Source organism: Terrapene carolina, unplaced genomic scaffold (genome assembly GCF_002925995.2).
Source record: "Terrapene carolina triunguis isolate 2854851 unplaced genomic scaffold, T_m_triunguis-2.0 Scaffold97, whole genome shotgun sequence".
Taxonomy (NCBI): Eukaryota; Metazoa; Chordata; order Testudines; family Emydidae; genus Terrapene; species Terrapene triunguis.
This window is the reverse complement of record NW_020664448.1, coordinates 16,561,757-16,584,745: the sequence shown is the minus strand read 5'-3', so window position 1 is coordinate 16,584,745 and position 22,989 is coordinate 16,561,757. Positions and strand designations below refer to the sequence as shown.

Sequence of the window (22,989 nt, the reverse complement as noted above, 5' to 3'; positions counted from 1 at the left end):
TGCTATGCTGATTTACACCAACTGAGTATCTGGCCCTATATTTATAGACCTCATGGTTGTGGTGAAAAGCAGGAAAACAAGAACCCTAATGGCTCAAAAATCGGGAGGCAAATTAAAAGAACCCAAATTCATCATTTGTTACAATCTCATGAGATTTTAGCCAATCTCAACATATTCAGGGCCTGACTCAGGATTTTTGGACACTTGGGGTTGGCAATTTTGGGTCTGGGCCCATCTCTCCTTATAATAGAGCCCATCTGGCATGAAAACTCTAGAGCAGTGGTTCCCAAACTTTAACAACCTGTGAACCCCTTTCACTAAAATGTCAAGTCTCGTGAACCCCCTCTTAAAAATGAATATTTCCAGGGATTTTCTCCTTACCTGAGTATAAATTATAAAAGCAGTGATCTTGGAAATATAAAATTTGTTTTTGTGACATGTTTATTACACACTATGTATTATTAATTATTATTTATCATTACAGTATTTTTATTGCATTATGAAAATGGCAACACTCTTCCAAGATCTCACTTTTGTAGTTTGTATCACTTTGAATAAGCCTGTTATAAGACAAGGCTCCTATGTTTCATCAAGGAGTATCAGATGTGAAACAGCATGATGGTATTTAAGAAGCCAACTCAAAGAGTTCCTCCTACACAAGCATTCAGGTCTTGAGCAGTCCAGGCAAACAACGCACGTTACAACAAAGCTTAAACTTGTTCTTCATAATAATTTTAAAAACAATACTAGCTGCCTATTTATTTTTAAAAACAGCAAAAAATATCCACCTCCCTTTCCATTTCTTATACGGAGTCTTGAAGGTTAGTCTCCTCAGTGTCCCATGCTGCCCGGGGTCCCTAGGGACAGCACTGTCTGCCATTAGGGAATTTCCCCCCGAGAACCCCCTGTAACATTTCCCCCGAGAACCCCTGGGGGTTCACGAACCCCAGTTTGGGAAACACTGCTCTAGAGTTAGGGCACTCTCTGATGCTGCTTGGACTTGATGCTGCCAGCTGCAGCAATGGCAAAGACGAGGCCCAGCTACAGTAATGTTTGTATTGGAGCTGTACAAAATGTTTGCAGTGGAACTCAAAACTAGTGAAACCAGCCAGGCTTCGCATTTTGTCACAAACTCGAACTTTCATCCAGATTCCCCAAAAGGTCTGCGATTGTTTAGAGTCCCATGAGTCCTGTGATGTGTGACTTTGCAGGGTTGGGATGTGGAACGAGCTAGGAGAAACTCAGCCATTTTGACTGACTTTTGATTTCAGTTTATTTAGACCTGAAAGTGAAGGTAAAACTCAGGGGTATAAATCTATGTTAATGGAAACTAACCTGGACCTAATCCAAAGCCTAATGAAAATCTCCTATTGTCTTCAAGGGCTTTGGATCAGGCCCCAAACTCATCAAATATCTAGCTTTCATGGTCATTTAACAATTACCATTCACTGCTCATCTCTACTCAAAAATTTTAAAAGGTCATTAACAAAGCTACCTAATGTCCATTGCTTCCCAAGTGAGGCCCAATTCTGCACAACACAGAGAATCCAATGGGTTTGTTGTAATGTGAGCAGCATGGTATGATCTGAAACACTGTCTTAGTGCTACCACAGATTAGTATCCTGACTTTTTATTTTGTTTTTAAAAAGCAAGAACTCCAGGAAGCAGCATTATTTTTCAGCTAATATCTTTAAAAGGTGGCCTTTCTCTTTAGCACAACTCAGACGCACCAAAATAACAGTAGCATTTCGAGCACAAGAGACTGCAAGCTCAAAATAACTCTGAATAAACCTTGCCACGTTACTTTGTTGCTGTAAGAAAACCACCTTGTACAGGAAGAGAGTTTATTTTTTACTCTTTCCTGCACTAAGATTGGAGGTATCAGCAATCGTTTACTTTCCAACTGGCAACGGGCAAACATGCTTGGCTAAAATAAGACACCCCAGAGAATCTTTGTCCAAAATTCAACCCGAATCTTTACTGCAGTTCAAAAACGTCAGGACAACTTTTTTTTTCATCTTCTGTAACCAAAATTTGGACCAAAATCGAACAAGAAAGGCTGTTTTGGACGGGCTGACAATTACTAGAAATCTCAAGAGAAAGCCTGTTCTTGCAAGTTTTGCAGAATCAAACCAATGCTTCAGTTAGTTGGTTTTTACTCTATAATAATACATAACACCCCAACAGTGCCTTCCCTCTGAAGATATCATAGTGCCTTACAAAGTAGGCATAGATTTCAAAGCTAGAAGGGCCCATTATGATCATCCAGCCTGACCTCTGCTATAACACAAGCTATAGAACTTCACTCAGCAGCTCCTGAGACACCCCATCACTTCAGGCTGGACTAGAGCAGATCTTTTAGACAGGCATCCTGTCTTAATGTAAAGACTTCAAGTGCTGAAGAGTCCAGCACACCCTGGTTAATTGCACTTAGTGTAAAAATCAGTGCTTATTTCTAGTTTGACTTTATCTAGCTTCAGCTCCCAGCCACTGGAGCTTGTTATGTCTTTGTTGCCAGATTAATGAGCCCTCTGTTATCAGAAATTTTCTCCCCAGGGAAGTACATATAGACCATGTTGAAGCCACCTCTTAGCCTTCTATTTACCAAGCTAAACAGATTGAGCTTCTCCAAGTCTCTCACAGGAAGGCAGGTTTTCCAGACCTCAAATCATTCCTGTGTCTATTTTCTGAACCCTCTCTAATTATTCAACATCCTTTTTAAAGTACAGACACCAGAACTGGACACAGCATTCCAGTGGTGGTCGCAGCAATGCCATATACAGGGGTAATATCACTTCCATGCTCCTTCTCAACATTTCCCTGGATCACATTACTCCACTCCCCCTTAGACACCTCATCACCTTGGGACCTCATGTTATCCTGGTTATCTCCATTTTCCAGATGTGGCCCCAGGAGATGAAGTGACTTACCCACGATTACACAGGAAGTCAGTGGCAGAGGTGGAAAGAGAACCTACCTCTCCAGATTCCCAGGGCTTAGGCTTTCTCCCCACAACTATTCTCCCATGTTAGTCTTTCCTGCCTAAAGGCCACCTGCTACATAATGTTCCTGTTGCAATGAAATTAATTTACTAACAAAACCAGGTAGTTTAACAGCTTATTAGTGCTGATCAATATTGTTACGTCATATAAGTGAAGCCTTGCTCAATGCCCTTCATCTCTTTCGATATCTTTTTTTCCCCAAAACACACTCCACCATGCAAGTCCCTCCACATGGTCCAGCAGCTACGACCAGAGGCAGGCTTGCTGCAGGATAAAAGGAGAGCTCCCATCAAAGCTGCTTTTGTTTAAAGTGATAAAGGGGGACAAGGGGAACACCAGTAAATCATGCTCATGTTTCTCAGCAGCTCTGCAATTTCCTTTTCAACTCCCACCCCATCCCCAATCCTTTCTATCCCCAGGTGGCTTCTGATACCAACCCACTCAAACAACCTACATGATGAGACGTTGGTTGAAACCATGCCAACCTGATCATTAAGCTTCAAAGAGGTAATGTCATCGTCAACAACAACACAGAAAGAAAGAAAAAAATGAAAGCAACGAACAAGTGAGCTAAAAATGAAATATCAAAAAGATAACAGCTCTTTTAGATGTCAGAATTAGACAATGTTTCAAACAACACCAGAATTAATCACCACCTTGTAACTCACTGCAAAATGTCTATTCAAACATGGTCTAGAATTTGACAGCACTTAGGGACAATCTGTTCATACAAACTACTAGCTGTGCTATACACATCAGGAACACAGTCTGCTTTTCAGTCCCCAGTATTTTTATTCTGTTCTGTTCTGAATATCGGTGGAGGAAAGACTGTCCCTCATATTGCAAACATCTTTTCCCTGCTCCACCACAGACTTCCCGTGTGACCTTACGCAAGCCACTTAGCCTCTCTGTGCTTCAGTTCCCCATCTGTAGAATGGGGATAATTACACTTCCCTACCTCACCGGGGTCTTGTGAGGATAAATACACTAAGGATTGTGAAGAGCTTTGAGATCAACTGATGAAAAGCATTATAAAAGCTAGATATTGTTATTATTAATTATTATTAATTATTTTTCAGTGACACATTTTGCTTAGAAAAAATTACATACAGTATTATTTCAATAATATGGAGCAATTTCCAAGTCCAAAATGCATTATTTAACTAATCACAACCCTCAGGTGAAACAGGTAAACATTATTATTATTTTACAGGTGAGGAAACTAAGACATAGAAGTTAAAGCAAAAATTTTCAGATTTAGGTGCCTAAGTTAGGCACCCAAATGAGTGGCTTTATTTTTAGAGGTTCTGAACACTCACAATTCCCAACAAAGTCCAACAGGAACCTCAGGAGCCTCTTCTTTGTCTGTCCATCACATCAAAGCAGGTAAGAAAATGGAGCCCTTTTAAATGACTGACCAATGAAGGCCTTGATTCAGGGAAGCGTCCCTATTCAGGAAAGCACTTATTCACGTGTTTAACTTTAAGCACATAATTAAGTTCCATGGGACTTAAGCATGTGCTTTCCTGTGTCAGGGCCTAATGCCACAAACTTCCAGAGCACCAAAAAGAGAAAGAGAATGCAATTACTAACCAGTGTAGAGTGGTAAGACTCTTAAATTAATACATTTTTTGTGCATCATACTCAAATATATTTTATAAAAGAAAGCAGCCTTTGTAAAACCAACATCTGGAATCCAACTTATTCAAAGAATATTTTTTGTCCAGGAAGGCCATACAGAGGACACCATTAAAATCTTTACAACTCTTTACACAAAATTCAGTATGGGGCTGGACCTCTGGCCTCAACTCTCTGAAAATCTGGCCCAGGGAATTCAAAGTGGATATACAAAAGTCCTGTTGATTGTGCAGTGGTGTAAAATCTTCACAGCATTTTCCTTTGGACATAGGTAACATTACTATTATATTTGCAGTATTTCCTATACTTAGAGTATGTTTATACTGCAAAAAAAGGTGTGTTCTTAACTTGGGTTTGCTAATCCACATTAGATAACTCAGGTTAAAACAGCAGTGAACACACGGCAACGTGGCTTTTAATTTGGGTTAGCAGCTTGAGTTAAAGCCTATAGGTGATCCTGGGGTTGAACACAAAGTAGGTACGTAATTGTTTACGCCCTAATATGTACAGACTCTACTTTCTAAAAACAGACCTTAAGAATTCTAGCACTGAGTTAAGCAATCCACTGTTAGCCTGGACAGGAGACAGACACCAGTGCCCACTCTTTGGCAGTGGGTCTCTTTTTTATGCATCATCTTCTTGCTCGATTTTCTTTTTCTCCGTTTTCTTCTATTGTTGCTTTAGACAGTTAGCTAGACAAATAGGCACAGTGACGGAAATATGAACAAAATCTTTAAATAATTATTTTACACAGTGTGGGTGCCATTAAATTGGGTATGTAATGAGGTCAAAGGAAGCAACTCTGAAAATCAGGCCACCTATGTAGAGGCCTTAAAAATGGATTTAGGCACCTAACTTTAGGTGCCCATGTTTTAAAACTGGGCTCTGTGTTTTTTTTTTATTATTATTATTTAATTTAAAAACAACTCCTCAGAAAAGATTTATTATCAAATGCCCAAACATCAGTCAACCCACAGTACTGGTGTGTTCGTTTCTTATGATAAAAGAAGGACTATTACAAATCTATTAAAATGTACAAGACCACACAGGACAGGTTTTGTTGTGATCACTAAACATATTTTGCACTTCAGATATGTACAAAATGTTGCTGATTATGCTACACCTGTAAAAAGGTGCTAGCTTAAAAATGCCATGTATTCAGACGCTGCATTCCAGAAGGGAAACTACCGAAGGAAGTTTCCCTAAGGCAGGCATAAAAAAGTTGAAATTATAATATATGGAGATATACCTATCTCATAGAACTGGAAGGGACCCTGAAAAGTAATTGAGTCCAGCCCCCTGCCTTCACTAGCAGGATCAAGTACTGATTTTTTGCCCCAGATCCCTAAGTGGCCCCCTCAAGGATTGAACTCACAACCCTGGGTTTAGCAGGCCAATGCTCAAACCACTGAGCTATCCCTCCCAAGAAAGAAGAAGTAGATGCTCCCAAGAAAAGAAAACACAGTACGCCTTTTGAGTAACATCTTCATGGCAAAGGAGTCTGCATAGCCTACTGTATTGGAATCACAGTCCATCCAATGACTGGCAAGGACTTACAGAGGGCCCACATGGCGACAATAGGAACCACAGGCTGTGTTAGGCAATCTGAGTGCCTCATGTTAGGAAGGATTACTTAGATCACCGCCTGTGACCAGGAGGGTAATAGACACACTTCAGACACACTATAATAGGGGCTTGCATCTTTTATACCCTGTGAGAACGTTCCACGTACCTTCTGAAGTTTGTCTGCCTTCTCATAGTATCCCTCCAGCTCCTGCCGCAGAACATGATTCTCCTCCGACAGCATCTCCACCATTTGCTGTGCTCGCTCCACAATGGCATATGCATCAGGCGTGAGCTGTTGGCTTGGTGGAGTCGCAGGTGGAGGCTGGGCAGTTACAGCTGATGGGAGCGGTGGCAAGGTTGCTGAGTGCAGTGGGCCAGTAATGGAGGAGGCCTGGGAGGACATTGGACTGTGCTGCTGTACCGGCACCGATGGAAAAGCAGGTTGACATTGTCGGCTAAATAAAAGCAAATACGGGAAAAGAATTATACCAGCCCAGAAAAACTGCCCTGAAAATATACCAGCCATCTAGATTTCAAGGGCTTTGGGATAAAGCATGTCTTTTTACTACAAGTTTGTTCAGCACCTAGCAATGGGACCCTGATTTCTAAGCAGTACCATAATATAAATCACAACTGTACTCCTTAGTGTCACAGACTTCAGACACCAACATAATTCAGGAGTACTGGCTGATGGATGCTAATTTAAAAATAAACGATATATTCCTCATCCTTCAACCATTACCTGCCTGGAGCAAGTCGGTGAGCAGAATTCTGATAGGCTGAATCAGAAGATGGGAGGAAATGAGGTGAGCAATGTGATGTTCCTGAATAGCTTTAGCCTAGCAAAGGACAGACTGCTGCAAAACGGCTGGCTGGACCACCCTGATCAATTCTTTCGAATCATCAAAGTTGTTTTACAATGAGAGACCTCATAATGATTGTATGAATAGGTGAGTTATATTCAGATGCATTAATCTATCCATTGATCTTACTGAAAACAAAGAGGTGACTTGATCATGGTCTAGATGTATCTACATGGGGATATGTTTTCTGACAATAGAGGTCTCATTAATTTAGCAGATAAAGTATAACAAGAGCCAATGGCTGGAAGTTGAATCTAGACAAATTCAGACTGGAAATAAAGTGCAGTTCTTTAACAGTGAGGGTAATTCTATCCTATGACCCCATCTCCATAGTATCTGACTGTCTCACAATCTTTAATGTATTTATCCTCACCACACCCCTGAGCCAAAAACTCAAAAGGTAATAATAAAATGTTTTTTAAGTACAACAGAAGCAGGATGCCTGCTAAACAATCAGTGGGGCCCGTGGATGATCGAGATACAAAAGGAGCACTTAAAGATGATAAAGTCATTGCAGAGAAACTAAATGAATTCTTTGCTTCAGTCTTCACAGCTGAGGATGTTAGGGAGATTCCCAAACCTGAGCCATCCTTTGTAGGTGACAAATCTGAGGAACTGTAACAGACTGAAGTGTCATTAGAGGAGGTTTTGGAATTAATTGATAAACTTAACAGTAACAAATAACCAGGACCAGATGGCATTCACCCAAGAGTTCTGAAAGAACTCAAATGTGAAATTGCGGAACTATTAACTATGATTTGTAACCTGTCCTTTAAATCAGCTTCTGTACCCAATGACTGGAAGATAGCTAATGTGATGCCAATATTTTAAAAAGGGCTCTAGAGGTGATCCCGGCAATTACAGACTGGTAAGTCTAACGTCAGTACCGGGCAAATTAGTTGAAACAATAGTAAAGAATAAAATTGTCAGACACATAGAAGAACATAAATTGTTGGGCAAAAGTCAACATGGTTTCTGTAAAGAGAAATCATGTCTTACTAATCTATTAGAGTTCTTTGAAGGGGTCAACGAACATGTGGACAAGGGGGGTCCAGTGGACATAGTATACTTAGATTTCCAGAAAGCCTTTGACAAGGTCCCTCACCAAAGGCTGTTACGTAAATTAAGTTGTCATAGGATAAGAGGGAAGATCCTTTCATGGATTGAGAACTGGTTAAAAGACAGGGAACAAAGAGTAGGAATAAATGGTAAATTTTCAGAATGGAGAGGGGTAACTAGTGGTGTTCCCCAAGGGTCAGTCCTAGGACCAATCCTATTCTACTTATTCATAAATGATCTGGAGAAAGGGGTAAACAGTGAGGTGGCAAAGTTTGCTGATGATACTAAACTGCTCAAGATAGTTAAGACCAAAGCAGACTGTGAAGAACTTCAAAAAAATCTCACAAAACTAAGTGATTGGGCAACAAAATAGCAAATGAAATTTAATGTGGCTAAATGTAAAGTAATGCACATGGGAAAAAATAATCCCAACTACACATACAATATGATGGGGGCTAATTTAGCTACAACTAATCAGGAAAGAGATCTTGGAGTCATCATGGGTAGTTCTCTGAAGACGTCCACGCAGTGTGCAGTGGCAGTCATAAAAGCAAACAGGATGTTAGGAATCATTAAAAAAGGGATAGAGAATAAGACAGAGAATATTTTATTCCCTTATATAAATCCATGGTACGCCCACATCTTGAATACTGCGTACAGATGTGGTCTCCTCATCTCAAAAAAGATATACTGGCATTAGAAAAGGTTCAGAGAAGGGCTACTAAAATGATTAGGGGTTTGGAACGGGTCCCATATGAGGAGAGATTAAAGAGGCTAGGACTTTTCAGCTTGGAAAAGAGGAGACTAAGGGGGGATATGATAGAGGTATATAAAATCATGAGTGGTGTGGAGAAAGTGAATAAGGAAAAGTTATTTACTTGTTCCCATAATATAAGAACTAGGGGCCACCAAATGAAATTAATGGGCAGCAGGTTTAAAACAATAAAAGGAAATTCTTCTTCACACAGTGCACAGTCAACCTGTGGAACTGCTTGCCTGAGGAGATTGTGAAGGCTAGGACTATAATAGAGTTTAAGAGAGAACTAGATAAACTCATGGAGGTTAAGTCCATTAATGGCTATTAGCCAGGATGGGTAAGGAATGGTGTCCCTAGCCTCTGTTTTTCAGAGGGTGGAGATGGATGGTAGGAAAGAGATCACTTGATCATTGCCTGTTAGGTTCACTCCCTCTGGGGCACCTGGCATTGGCCACTGTTGGCAGACAGGATGCTGGGCTGGATGGACCTTTGGTCTGACCCAGTATGGCCATTCTTACGTTCTTATGTTCTTATATATTATCCCCATTTTACAGATAGGGAACTGAGGCATGGAGAGACTAAGTGACTTGCCCAGTATCACACAGGAAGTCTGTGATGGAACAGGGACTCAAACCTGGGTTTCCGAAGTCCCAGGTTAGCATCCTGACCACTGGATCATCATTCCTCTCCAATTACCCATTCTCCATCATCTGCAGCCGTATCAAGGCTACTTTTGCTGAAATATAAATTCTCTGATAACTACAAATTATTGGAGTCGATGCAGGAATCACTGGGTGAATTTCTGCATCCTGTGTTATGCAAGAGGTAATAATTATCCCTTTTGGCCTTAAAATCTATTAATACTATTGTGTGTACACCATATTTTTTGCTAAATACACAATACCTGTGATCGATGTTGTTTTCATAGTGTATGGTGCTTCACAAGGAGGGAAAGATGGGATTCTCAAAAGCACTTAGCATTGGCTAATTCTGCTCCCATTGGAATCAACATACCATTGACCTCAATGGGTGCAGAGTTAGACCAACACTAAATGCTTTTGAAAATCCTACCTAAAAGCAAAGGTCCAAATAGTAAAGAGCTCTCCAGAGCCTAATAACAAGGCAATTCACAAGTATCTTAGCTTATGCCTTGATGGACAGAACCTGGTTGAATAGGAAATGTCCTGAAGCAGCAAAGGTGTCAGTACACAAGTGGGATGGGAATGGGAGGCAGGGCAGACTTAACCAGTAAACACTCATGAGGCTACTTTGTGTGCTGAGTACATCATCGCATTAGTGAATTTTTTAAAACTTATTTGCTAATTCACTAATGATTAAGTTGGCACAAGAAAGCAGGTCAGTGCCAGGAAAGTAGAATTCTGATAGGCACCAAATACATCAGGAAATAGATTTGCTGCCATTGTTATACTATAGTTTTGCTTCAGTGTTGCTAGCAGAACCCCCCTCCTTCTGGCCTCCTCACACTACATGCCACATCCCACATGTCACATAATGTTTGATGCTAAAGCGAGGTCACAGAGCATCAAGGGGAAAAGAAATAAGGGAAGCTACAAGCAAAGCCATTGTTAACTAAATGAAACACTGTCTGGAACTGGGAATTCTCCTACACTGCTATATCAGTGATGATATCATAGGGGCTAGGAAGTTATAGCAACACTGTTCTCAGTATTGATTATACAGTAATGGGAAGTAAACACGATGTATCCTGCTTGGGTTGAAGGGTGCGCAGTGCTCCCTTATGTGGAAGGGTCAGGATCACAGGTGATATTGCTTGGAATGTTATGTTGCTCTGCCACATCTGTCTCCTTATCACCAGCAAAATCAGAGAAAGGAAAGGACTGTGCATGCGGGTGCACGTGCTGTGGGGGAGGCCTTTCATTCCTTTGCAATAGTGTTTGAGGTTGGACCTATACCTGGTCAACACAGTTATTGTGAACTGAACGGTGTGGCCTTCAGACGTTAGACTGTATGCCCCTGAGACAGGGACCAGGGGTCACGTTTTGACCTCAGTTATTGTTCACTGGTTTACATCTAGGTTGGGAACGATTTATTTTGACCCCTGAGACTTCCTTATAAACTCAAATATCTCAGCACATAGTAACGTGGGATATCACGGAATTAGAGGTCATCAACAGAATTTAATCCTCCTCTAGAGTGATAATCTATGGGCCCAAGTAGTTACATGGGTACAATTTTCACTATAGCCTGCAATTCCACAACCATGACATTTGCAGCATTTGACCTCTATTTTTGTGAAGATAACCTAGAAAATGTGAACCAAGTTTAAACTGATTCAGTATTGTCTTCCAGAATATGCAGACAGCCTGAAACAACCGTTCTGAGAGGTTTGAGCTGCTTTGTTCATCTCAATGGGTCATTAACTGTGACACGGAAAGGTGGCAGTGTAAATGTAAACATTGTTAACTAGCTCACTACTGATCACTTCAGCAGAAGCATTTAGTGTGTTGTTTACAGCCCCAAATTACTGTCCAGCCCTTCCCAGGTGTACACCACTTTACACCAGCAGAAAATCTGTCCCTTAGTTTTATCCACACTGTTTCCCTTTCCTGAAAGCTTCCCCTTAACACCATTAAGTAAGTCTGAGATTGTACTCCAAACAAGAACTACCACATTTCCTAAAGATCGCCTGCTGAAGCCATTTTGTTACTGCCCTTTTCTTCATCACACTCTGCTTTGTAAAACCTCACAGGAAACCGCCAGTATCCTGTCCTTGTCAGGGAACTGAAATTTCTTTTTATTTCAAAAAATTAACAATATAAAAATAGTATGACCAGTATTATAAACTGGGTTGAGCAATGAAATGTCACATACAATATTATGAACATGTCAGATATTTCCAAATGCAACCTAGTAAATGGAGCGTTACTAGTTTATGTGAGGCCTAGTCTAACACTTAATAGTTTTATCAATATAATTATTTCAATTAGTGTTTATTTTACCCAAATAGTTATCCTGGTAAAAGCCTTAGTGTGGACACAGTTATACCAGCATAAAGGAGACTTCTACCAGTATAGTTAATTCCCCTTCTTGTACCGGAATAGCTACACTGGTATAAAGCACCTATATATTGATATACCTGCATCCAAACTAGGTGAGCTGTACCTACTTTAACTATACTGGTTAAGCCCTCATTGTCCTATTTGGGGATTTCTAAACTCATACTAGTTTTGCACTTTTCGGTTGGCTTCAGCCAGTCTAGGTTTACATTGAGAAGTGAGGGGAGAAGCAGGCCCAGTTAATTCAGTCATTCCTGATTTTCAAGTTATTCACCCCCAAGTTACTCCTGATTTACAGCCATGTGAGAGCAGAATCAGGCCATAGATTCTGCACAGGCCAGAGTGTATTGGACGTTCTCATAAGTATTTTCCATCTTGAACTTGTACAATTTGTGTCGCTTCTTTTGATGTGTGGCTGGTAAACATAATGAATTACTGATGAATAGTTTGTTCTTTACTGTTTACAAGTCCCATTTATCCCAGGTTTCCTTTGAAGTTTTTTAAAACTGAACCCACTGTTAAACTTCTGGGTGTATGTACAATACATATAACACAACAATCCAAAAAACAAACTGGCAGTTAGAAAAAATAAGATTCCCTGATGAGGTTAAATACAGTCCATATCCAACCCCTCTAGTTAATGCCTGAATGAATAAAGAAATGAACCAAGCTTGCCCTGTGCCCAGAAAGTCAACAGAGTTGAGCTCCCTTGGACTAATAGGGCACACAAATGCCAATGATTTTCCTTTATTTTTTTAGATGGTGATTTTACTCTGTATTAGAGCTGGCTGAAATTTCCTGTGTAAAAGGTTTTTCATGACAAAACTGCCTATTTTTTAAAACGACTCTTCAAGAAAAATCATCAAAATTACAGATATTTTCCACTTTTTGCAAAATTTCCAGTCATGTTTTTATCAATTTTTGTAAACGCTTTTGTCAAAATTGTTTTAGAACTCAGTGGCATTTTTTTGTTTACTGAAAACCAGGTTTTTTGGTAAATGAAAATTTTTGATACGAAATAATAAAACACTGCTTTGGGGAATGAAAAATTTCAATAATGATTCTGATAAAAAATTGATTAATTTTTCAGTTTAAAACATTATGAAAAATAGGTCCACTTGGAACACTTGGTAATTTTGAAATCTTTTTCAACCAGCTTTGCTCTCATTTTTTTCCATTATAATTCTTTTCCTAGTGATTGCACGTTTTTAGTGTTGTCAGGATAGTTTTATTGTTTGTTTGTTTTTCCTTTTTGACAGGCATTTAGGAGGGAAGGCTATGACAGCTACAGAGGCAGCAGTGGTAGTGACCCACGGAATGAAGGTAACTAGATGTGGAAGCTGCAGGATGTACAATCTTCTGGAAAGGGTACTTGAAAGGTGATTCATTTGTATGAAATGCCGCCTGAGAGACCTAAAGGAAGAGAAGGCCAGAGGTTTGGAGATGCAGCTAGAAACTATGGTTGAGTTTCTAAGGGGATTTGATTCAGAGTAGCAGCCGTGTTAGTCTGTATCCGCAAAAAGAACAGGAGTACTTGTGGCATCTTAGAGACTAACAAATTTATTTGAGCATAAGCTTTCGTGGGCTACAGCCCACTTCATCGGATGAATAGAATGGAACACACAGAAAGAAGATATTTATACATACAGAGAACATGAAAAGGAAGAAGTAGCCATGCCAACTGATTGGCCTCTTACAGTTGGTCTACGTGACTGGGGACTTCCTACTAAGAAGAACAGAAAGGCCTGTCACCAGAGCTGATCTGGAGAATACAAGCGTGTGCTGTCTGCCCAGAGCTAATATATGGAATGTGGACCTAAGGCTGAAGAGGATCCTAATGGGAGCAGGCAAGAATCCACTGATTGTTCTTCACATGGGGACAAAGAATACTGCTAGATTCTCGTTAGGGTGCATTAAGGAAGACTACACCAGGCCGAGGAAGACGCTTAAAGAAATGAAAGCTCAGGTGATCTTCAGTAAAAACAACGAGGAGTCCGGTGGCACCTTAAAGATTAACAGATTTATTTGGGCATAAGCTTTCGCCCAAATAAATCTGTTAGTCTTTAAGGTGCCACCGGACTCCTCATTGTTTTTGTGGATACAGACTAACACGGCTATCCCTCTGATACATGATCTTCAGTGGGATTCTACCTATACCTGGAGGAGGAGAGCAGAGGCAAAACAAGATTATGATGATCAATGGATGACTCGCACAATGGTGCTATGAGGAGGGCTTTGAGGAGGCATTCACCAACAAAGGACTGTTCTCATGGGATGGACTCAACCTGAGCAGGGAGGGAAAGAGACTTCTGGAATGAAGGTTGGCACAACTGATGAAAAGAGCTTTAAACTAAGAATTCAGGAGAGACAGTTGGGAGGTGCTCATGTAATCTCAATGCTTGATTCCAATATTTGAGCAGCAGGAAAATCACGTGAAAGAGGATACAGCAATGGAGAAAGGAACAACAGAGGGTAGGAAAATGGACAAAAAGAGGAAAGATAGTGCCAATACCACTGACAATAACAGGTATGTGATACTGGCAGTAAAATGACTGTACCTAATTGGGCGAGAAATCTGAGTGAAGCCAAGCAGCAACAACTAAGATGTCCGTACACCAATGCAAGGAGCCTGGGTAACAAAACAGAAGAACTAGAACTATTGGTGCAGGAAGTGAAACCAGATATTACAGGGATAATGGAAATATGGTGGAATAGCCTTCATGACTGGAATACAGGTATTGAAGGGTATGTGCTGTTCAGGAAAGACAGAAATAAAGGTAAAGGTAGTGGAGTAGCATTGTATATTAATGATGAGATAAACTGTATAGAAACTGGAAGTGATGGAATGGATAAAATGGAATCTGAGTCAAAATCAATTGGGGAAGAAAGGTTACAGAGGCTCCACTTGGATAATGGTTGGGATCTGCTACAGACCCCCAGGATCTGATCTGGATATGGATATTTTAAATGAAATAAATACTAGGGCTGTCAAGCGATTAAAAAAATTAATCGCGCTCTTAAACAATAATAGAATACAATTTATTTAAATATTTTTAGATGTTTTCTACATCAAATATATTGATTTCAATTACAACACAGAATACAAAGTGTACAGTGCTCATTTTATATTTATTTTTATTACAAATATTTGCACTGTGAAAAACAAAAGAAATAGTATTTTTCAATTCACCTAATACAAGTACTGTAGAGCAATCTCTTTAGCATGAAAGTTGAACTTACAAATGTAGAATTATGTACAAAAAAAACTGCATTCAAAAATAAAACAATGTAAAACCTACAAGGCCACTCAGTCCAATCTCTCATAGAAACAAATTTATTTACATTTGCAGGGGATAATGCTGCACGCTTCTTGTTTACAATGTCACCTGAAAGTAACAGGCATTCAGATGGCACTGTTGTAGCCGGCGTCACAAGATATTTACGTGCCAGATGCACTAAAGATTCATATGTCCCTTCATGCTTCAACCACCATTCCAGAGGACATGCGTCCATGCTGATGATGGGTTCTGCTCGATAACGATCCAAAGCAGTGCAGATCGACACACGTTTTTTTTCATCATCTGAATCAGATGCCACCAGCTGAAGGTTGATTTTCTTTTTTGGTGGTTCAGGTTCTGTAGTTTCTGCATCGGAGTGTTGCTCTTTTAAGACTTCTGAAAGCATGCTGCACACCCTGGCCCTCTCAGATTTTGGAAGGCACTTCAGATTCCTAAACCTTGGGTCAAGTGCTGTAGCTATCTTTAGAAATCTCACATTGATACCTTCTTTGTGTTTTGTCAAATCTGCAGTGAAAGTGTTCTTAAAATGAACAACATGTGCTGGGGCATCATCCGAGACTGCTATAACATGAAATATATGGCCGAATGCAGATAAAACAGAGCAGGAGACACACAATTCTCCCCCAAAGAGTTGAGTCACAAATTTAGTTAACACTTTTTTTTTTCTACGCGTCATCAGCATGGAAGCATGTCCTCTGGAATGGTGGCTGAAGCATGAAGGGGCATACAAATGCTTAGCATATCTGGTACGTAAATACCTTGCAATGCCAGCTACAAAACTGCCATGGGAACGCCTGTTCTCACTTTCAGGTGACACTGTAAATAGAAGTGGGCAGCATTATCTCCCATAAATGTAAACAAACTTGTTTGTCTGAGCAGTTGGCTGAACAAGAAGTAGGACTGAGTGAATTGTAGGCTCTACAGTTTTACATTGTTTTGAGTGCAGATATGTAACAAAAAAAAAATCTATATTTGTAAGTTGCATTGATTTCAATTACAATAGAATACGAAGTGTACAGTGCTCACATTATACTATTATTTTTATTACAAAATTTGCACTGTAAAATGAAAACAAAAGAAATAGTATTTTTCAATTCACCTCATACAAGTACTGTAGTGAAAACTATTTATCATGGAAATATTTAATAAATTTCAATTGGTATTCTATTGTTTAACATTGTGCGATTAAAATTCCGATTAATCATGATTAATTTTTTTATTCGTGATTAATTTTTTTGAATTAATCGCGTGAGTTAACTGCGATTAATCGACAGCCCTAGTTTAGATGTAATAAGTTAGAGGATGCTTTTCTGTATTTTTTATTTTTGGCTGTTAATCTAGTTTGTTCATGATTGTCCTCCACTGCATCTTCTGATGCCACAAATTAGTGACATGGATGGGCTGTCTAGATAATTAATCTACCAACACTCTCTAAACAATGAACAAATTGGGGTGAGACGCAATTGTCTGATGCTTTATTTTAATCAAGATCATTGTGGGCTAAAATGATTCCCTATGATGAATCCTGTGAGGACTGATAATCATGCATTGAAAGACTACAGCAGTTTGTTGATGCTTATGGTGCAGCATAACAAAAACGTAGCATTCCCTTCTGAGACCTGTGGGAAGTAAAACCTATGCACATAGCATTTCATACATTCAGTGACAGAGAAGCTGACAGAGATGAGCTATAGAAAGATTGCAGCCACTTTACACAGGCATTTGTCACTGAAACTTTTTATCCTGGCAGAACATTTCCAGATTCATAAGTGGAATCAGCAGCCTGCCAAGCTCACAAGTGTGCATATGGCACAATTGAAGAAGCCAGGCCAATTTGGAACAAATCTGAATGATGGTTCGAGGAAATATTTGGTGTGTGGTTAGACATGCCAGCCATTTTCTGACAGACTCTGATCTTACATAATCCTGAGTTGTGGGATATCACTGTGTCAGTGAAGAATGTAGCAAAAGACATGGAAGATAAAATGGCCCAAAGTCAGAGTGACATTTACCAAATCAGTGCCACATTAGCCAAAGGCTGAATCCTCATTTTGAACGTTTCTCCTGTTTGCCACTGTTGGAAGACTGGTCTAGATGGACCATTGGTCTGACCCAGTATGGCGATTCTTATGTTACCTAAATGAGCAGTCTCATTGAAATCAGTGGGACGACTTGTAAGAGTACCTGCTCACCGGTAAGCAATAAGGAGTTCACAAACTGGGCCCAAACAATTTCACAATCAATTAACCCCACTGTATCATTCCCACTTTGAGACAGAACTCAATGAAGCTCTGCCACATACACTGGAGTAAGCTCTGCTGTTTAGTACACAGGGCCTTACCCAAAGAATATTTAAAGAGACTCAGCAGAACAAGCTCCTTGGTTATTGAATCAGCATTTTTCATGAGCTATCAAAATCAAGCCATCCCCTTTTATGTGGAGATTAATCCATTTGGTGTCTGCAGTGTTTGTTAACATAATGAATCACAGCTGGAATCCTGTTACACTTCCTGAGAATATAACCTGAGCGTGACCCCATTATCTTGCATTTCCCATTCTCATATAGCTGTTTCTTATCATAAACAGGGATTTTCACTTGGCTCTTATAAGCATAATTTTCAGCTGAAAAATTACACAAACTCCGGATAGCTAATGCTGGTATTCAAAACAAATGTTTAGCTGGTGGAATTCAAATAATGTTCCCAAGTCTAAACATGCGTAAGGGAAGACCGGCAGGCCACCAGTGCAGGCTCATGCTTGCAAATAAAGCGGCAAGGTCCTGCGGCAAGCGGCAAGGTCCTGATCCTGAGCATCCCCACCTGGCAGGATCAGATTTTATTTAATCAATTTGTACAACCATTGTACTATTGGAATGAGCCGTTATCTTTACCAGCCCTCATTTTGCAAACAAACAAGTTACCTATAGTATTTCAGACACTCACAATAATGAAATCTTCATGTTCTGATTTATGCTTTCAAAAAAAAAAAAATGATCAGAAATGCAAAGCTGGGCCTGGGAATTCAGACCATACTCCAGCTTTACCGTGGGCCAATGCTAAGGAAAGAGGAGGAACTCTGCATTGGGAGTTAAAGTCAAAGGAGCTTCAAGGATTTATGGGTCAATAAACATCTAATTAGACCACTTTTAACATGGAAAATATTAACACATCATCAAATATGTGGATTTTTAAAGTCCTCCAGATCCAAGGAGGATGGAGAGATGTTGTTCGGGGAGACCAAGGAGGAATTGTTAAGAATCATGGGGTGATACAGAGGTTATACATATCAGGAAAAATGTCCTAACAGTGCTATGGGATAATTCCCCAAGGAATGGTGGAAACCTCATTGTTTAAGGCATACTCAAGGCCAAGCTCCACCTTCAGACAGGAGCATGAGAATTCAGTAGGAGCTGTGATGCTTAACTGGTTTCCACTAACTCTCAGGAGTCAGTCCACAGAAGGTAACATTTTAAGATGACTTTTTATGCACTTTGAGGGAAACTCACCCCTGTGCAGAAGGTCAGCACAAGGGACTATGCACCACATAAGCCCACTTGTGAGGATTTAAGTGGAATTTAAGAGACACAGAGGGCCCTTTGCACAAGACAGCATTTCACCCTCTGAGTGAAATTCACACCCAATGAGGACAGCCTGAAATAAGCAGGTAACTCATTACCTCGCAGAGTTTGGCTTTATGTTTTTTGGGGAGGGGTTCAAACTCTCATTTAAAAAGAACCAACACACTATTTCATTTTTTTTAATACTCCTGGACTAAACATTTTTAAGCCAAATCTCAGCCCAAAGCATTTTTTTTTCTTACTTGTGAACTACAAACAATTGACAAATAGGGTTTTACAAAGGTAGCACTTCTTTAATTTAGAAGCTGAACCATAAGTGTTAGAAAGTTTATGGCTCCTCTAACTACCTATGGTGGTGACCTATAGTTTTGTTGCTTCAAATAACCTACATTAAAATGGGAACATCTGTACAGCTTGGTATTAGATTAATGATGAAGAATTGCATACCTAATTGATAGGTTTCAGAATTGATGTTTTTTCTACTATAATTCAATTGTATAAATATATTCAGATACTTTTAGGTTTATGCATAAAGTGAAATTAATAGGAATTAAGATACTGAAGAACTTCTAAATACAATATTAGTTTTCGAAGAACTTTAGAGCTCAGAGATGATCAGAATATTGGACTCAATTCTGCTCTCAGTTTACAGCAGTGCAAATCCAGAGTAACTCCATTGACTTCAGTGGAGTTAATCCAGATTTATGCTGCTGTAACGGAGAGCAGAATATAGTCCACTGTATCATCAGTGTTATAATCATGGGGCCTGATTCTCATTTACACTAAGGCCACTTTACACCATTCTTCCAGTGTAAAGGGCCTTGAAATGGGAGTAAATTATATTTACATCCATTTTAAGGCTCTTTTGCACTGCTACTGGTATAAAATAGCCCTAGTGTAATGGGAATCTGACCCATATTTGTTTATATAGGACCAGAACCTGCACAAGCCAACTGGAGTTATTCCATTGATGTCAATGGGCACAGGATCAGGGCTTGTACAACTGTACTTTCACTTATCCCTTCAGAAGAGAGTTATTTATGACCTACACAGCATATTTCTAAGTCTGTGGGAAAGTCTGGTGCAATTTGATTCCTTAGTTCAAGTTGTTTAATGGGAAAAAATGCCCACAGATTAACCCACCAGGTTTTCTAGCATTATGGAGCTGATGGAGTTCACCCTCAAAGCTAAGAAGCCGATTAAGAGAGTAGGCCTGTTTGCTTAAAAGCATCAACAATGTCAATTTTAAAAAAAGTTCAAAGCCAAAGAGTATTTACAAAAGCAAGGATGTCAAAGGCCAGGAGCTAGAATTACCTTGTCACACCATATTCTGGGGGAGGCTGGTATCTGACAACTGCTCCTTCCGTTCTTGCTGGCAGCGGAGCAGGGTAGGAGGGTTTGAGAATCTGCATCATCCCCGAGTGCTGGTCATTATAAAACAACCCGTGTTCCTGAGTCTTGCTGACTGGTGACACCACCTGCTTGGCTTTGTAGGGGTACTCAGGCGGGGGACCTCTGGGATCCATTCCTTTGCCAGAAGGCTGAGTGGGTGGGGGTCCTCCAATTTTGAAGCCTTTGTTACTCCCTGAGGTAGGAGGGTGTTGCTTAGCACCATTTCTCTCCAAGGACAGCTGCATTATCCTCTCGCTTAGAGATCGGACATGACCCTGCTTAAGTTCTTTAAGTGCTTCATCTTTATGAGCCTGCCCACTGTTGGCCCGATTCACAGTTGGTCTCCCTTCTGTTCTCGATTTCTGACTGGACACTCCAGCAATGTAAAAACTTGGGCCAACAGCACCTGGCTGCTGGCCCCTAAAAAACTGGGACTGGGCCTTCGCCTCCTCATAAGTTGGTAGTTCTTCATTGTTCTGATGAGGCTGTGTGGCCCTGGACTGTTTCTCCATCACAGTATTGTCCACCTGATGTTCTTGCCCCTGAGGTTCCTGGCGTGCTGACTGCTGGAGCATTTGTGGGTCTTCTTGTGTGAGGTTTTCTGTGGAAGAAAGTGTGCTTGTAGTGCTGTTGGATGGTCCTGCGCTCCCTGTGGCCTGGTGCTGAATTGCCAGCAGATTCATGTTCTCATTTGGATTGCCATACCTCAGCTGCTCCTGGATCAATCGCCGTAATACTGTTCCAGCTGCAACATCCTCTGAACCTCTCATTTCCACCTCTGAGATCCCAAGGAAGTTTGAAGGGTGGAAGTTGCAAAGAGGGTCCTCAACTAAACATAGAACAGAAGAAAGTCAGGATTATGTTTTCTGATGACACCATTATTTAAAGCTGGCAACTGCTGAGAAATCATCTAATCCTTTTTCACTATAGTGCCCTGCTTCCTCTCCTCCTTACCAAACAATGCAGTATAACCTTGGGAAAATTCTGAAATGCTATTAAAAATAATGAGGTTGTACAAGAGTAATTAAGAGCAGAATCTGGCCATGAATCTACTATCTTAGTCCAGTAATTTGATTTATTTCTAACAATGCTATCTCTACATGATTAACAGTAACTTTGACATGTCAGTTCTAACAAGATGATAGGGTGACAGATGCACTGCTACCAGTGCCGGCTCCAGGCACCAGCTTGGCAAGCAGGTGCTTGGGGCAGCCAATCCGGAGAGGGGCGGCAGGTCCAGCTATTCGGCGGCAATTCGGCGGACGGTCCCTCACTCCCGCTCGGAGCGAAGGACCTTCCGCCGAATTGCCGCCGCAGATCGCGATTGTGGCTTTTTTTTTTTTTTTTTTGGCTGCTTGGGGTGGCCAAAACCCTGGAGCCGGCCCTGACTGCTACGTAAATCAGATCTGCTTATACAGTACCTTGGCTGTTCTATTCCCAGGAGTCAGGCACCTTAGAAATATCACAGCTAGGCCAATTAGATAAAATATATTCCATAAATGACACAGAAAATAAAAAGGATCGTGCAATATCCTGAGTCACAGGAGGACAGGAGCTAAGGAAAAGTCACAAATCTCCAAGTACTGTATTGAGTGGGGCCAAATACCACATTAATTTGCATGCTGTGAAACTCATTGACTTCACTAAGGTTGCACAGATTGTGAGTAACTACAAAATACTGACTATTGTCTGAATTGATTCCAATCCACTTTTCCAACACTTGAACCCACTCACCTAGTTTTCTACTGGAAACAATTTGCAGCTAATGAATTGCAAAAAGTGAAATACGTAGCTGGGGTCTTCCCTGAATTTCCTAGACTGTAACAAAGCAATAATTCTATCTACACAATCTCACTAGGACTTGCTTCCCCCTCACTTACCATGCACCAGTTCCACAGGGGTGTAACTCTATCGGGACCAATGAAGTTACTCCTTAGAGACACGGGTGTAAACGAGATTAGAATCAAGTCCTCAGGAATTGGATATAATCATTACAAACTGTTAGGCAACGAGGAAGCACCATTCTGTGTTCATTTTTTGAGGTCACTCTTGGAAATGTTATTTCTGAAGCCTGCTGTTCTCAGTTCTCATAGCAGTTTTTTAGAAGTATTTAAAAAAAATTCATTTGAAAGTAATTAAAAAACAAATGTTCTCTCGAGGTTTGGTACCTCCCTGAGGTTTCATCTGTTATTGCTCACACTGTGTGATCACTTACATACAAATTGGATGCCAGATAGAAAAGAAAAACCCTCAGCTCTCCACTATGAAAATAGGTCACTTCTATTAACATTTTTGTGGCAAAGACTTAAAGATGATTGGTAGGGTTTCCAGGGGAGAGTGGATACCATGCGGTTTCACTACAGTCATGTCACACACTCTGCAAAGTTCCTTCAGAGGACATTATCTGCCTATGCAGGGTCTAATCCAGGGGTCTCAAACACGCGGACCGGGGGCCGCATGCGGCCCACGGGGTTGTTTTCTGCGACCTGTGACCTCCTCGCGGCCCCCCCGCCCTCCCCAAGCATTTACCTAGAGCGGCTCCAGCCCGACGCGGGGGGAAGGGCAGGCTCCCTGCCTGCCCTGCCCCCTGCTGCTCCAGGAAGTGGCCGGAACGTGGGGAAGAGGGGGCACAGGGCTCTGTGTGTTGCTCTTGCTTCAGGCAGTGCCCCCAGCAGCTCCCATTGGCCACAGTTCCCCGTTCCCGGCCAATGGGAGCTGCTGGTGGTGGTGCCTGAAGCAACAGCAACACACAGACCCCTGTGCCCCTCCTCCCCCAGGTTCCGGCCACTTCCCGGAGC

At 40.8% G+C, this 22,989-nt stretch overlaps 1 protein-coding gene across 1 annotated transcript in view; it reads right to left on the bottom strand.

Annotated features, from left to right (window-relative positions):
- Positions 1-22,989, bottom strand: part of AMOTL1 (angiomotin like 1) — a 106,145-nt gene that overhangs the window by 48,091 nt on the left and 35,065 nt on the right. The window contains exons 2-3 of the mRNA XM_026651647.1: positions 20,114-21,020; positions 6,373-6,661 (exon numbers count right to left, since the gene is read on the bottom strand). Of these exons, the coding sequence (XP_026507432.1) occupies positions 6,373-6,661; positions 20,114-21,020 (1,196 nt within the window). The remainder of the gene's footprint in view (positions 1-6,372; positions 6,662-20,113; positions 21,021-22,989) is intronic.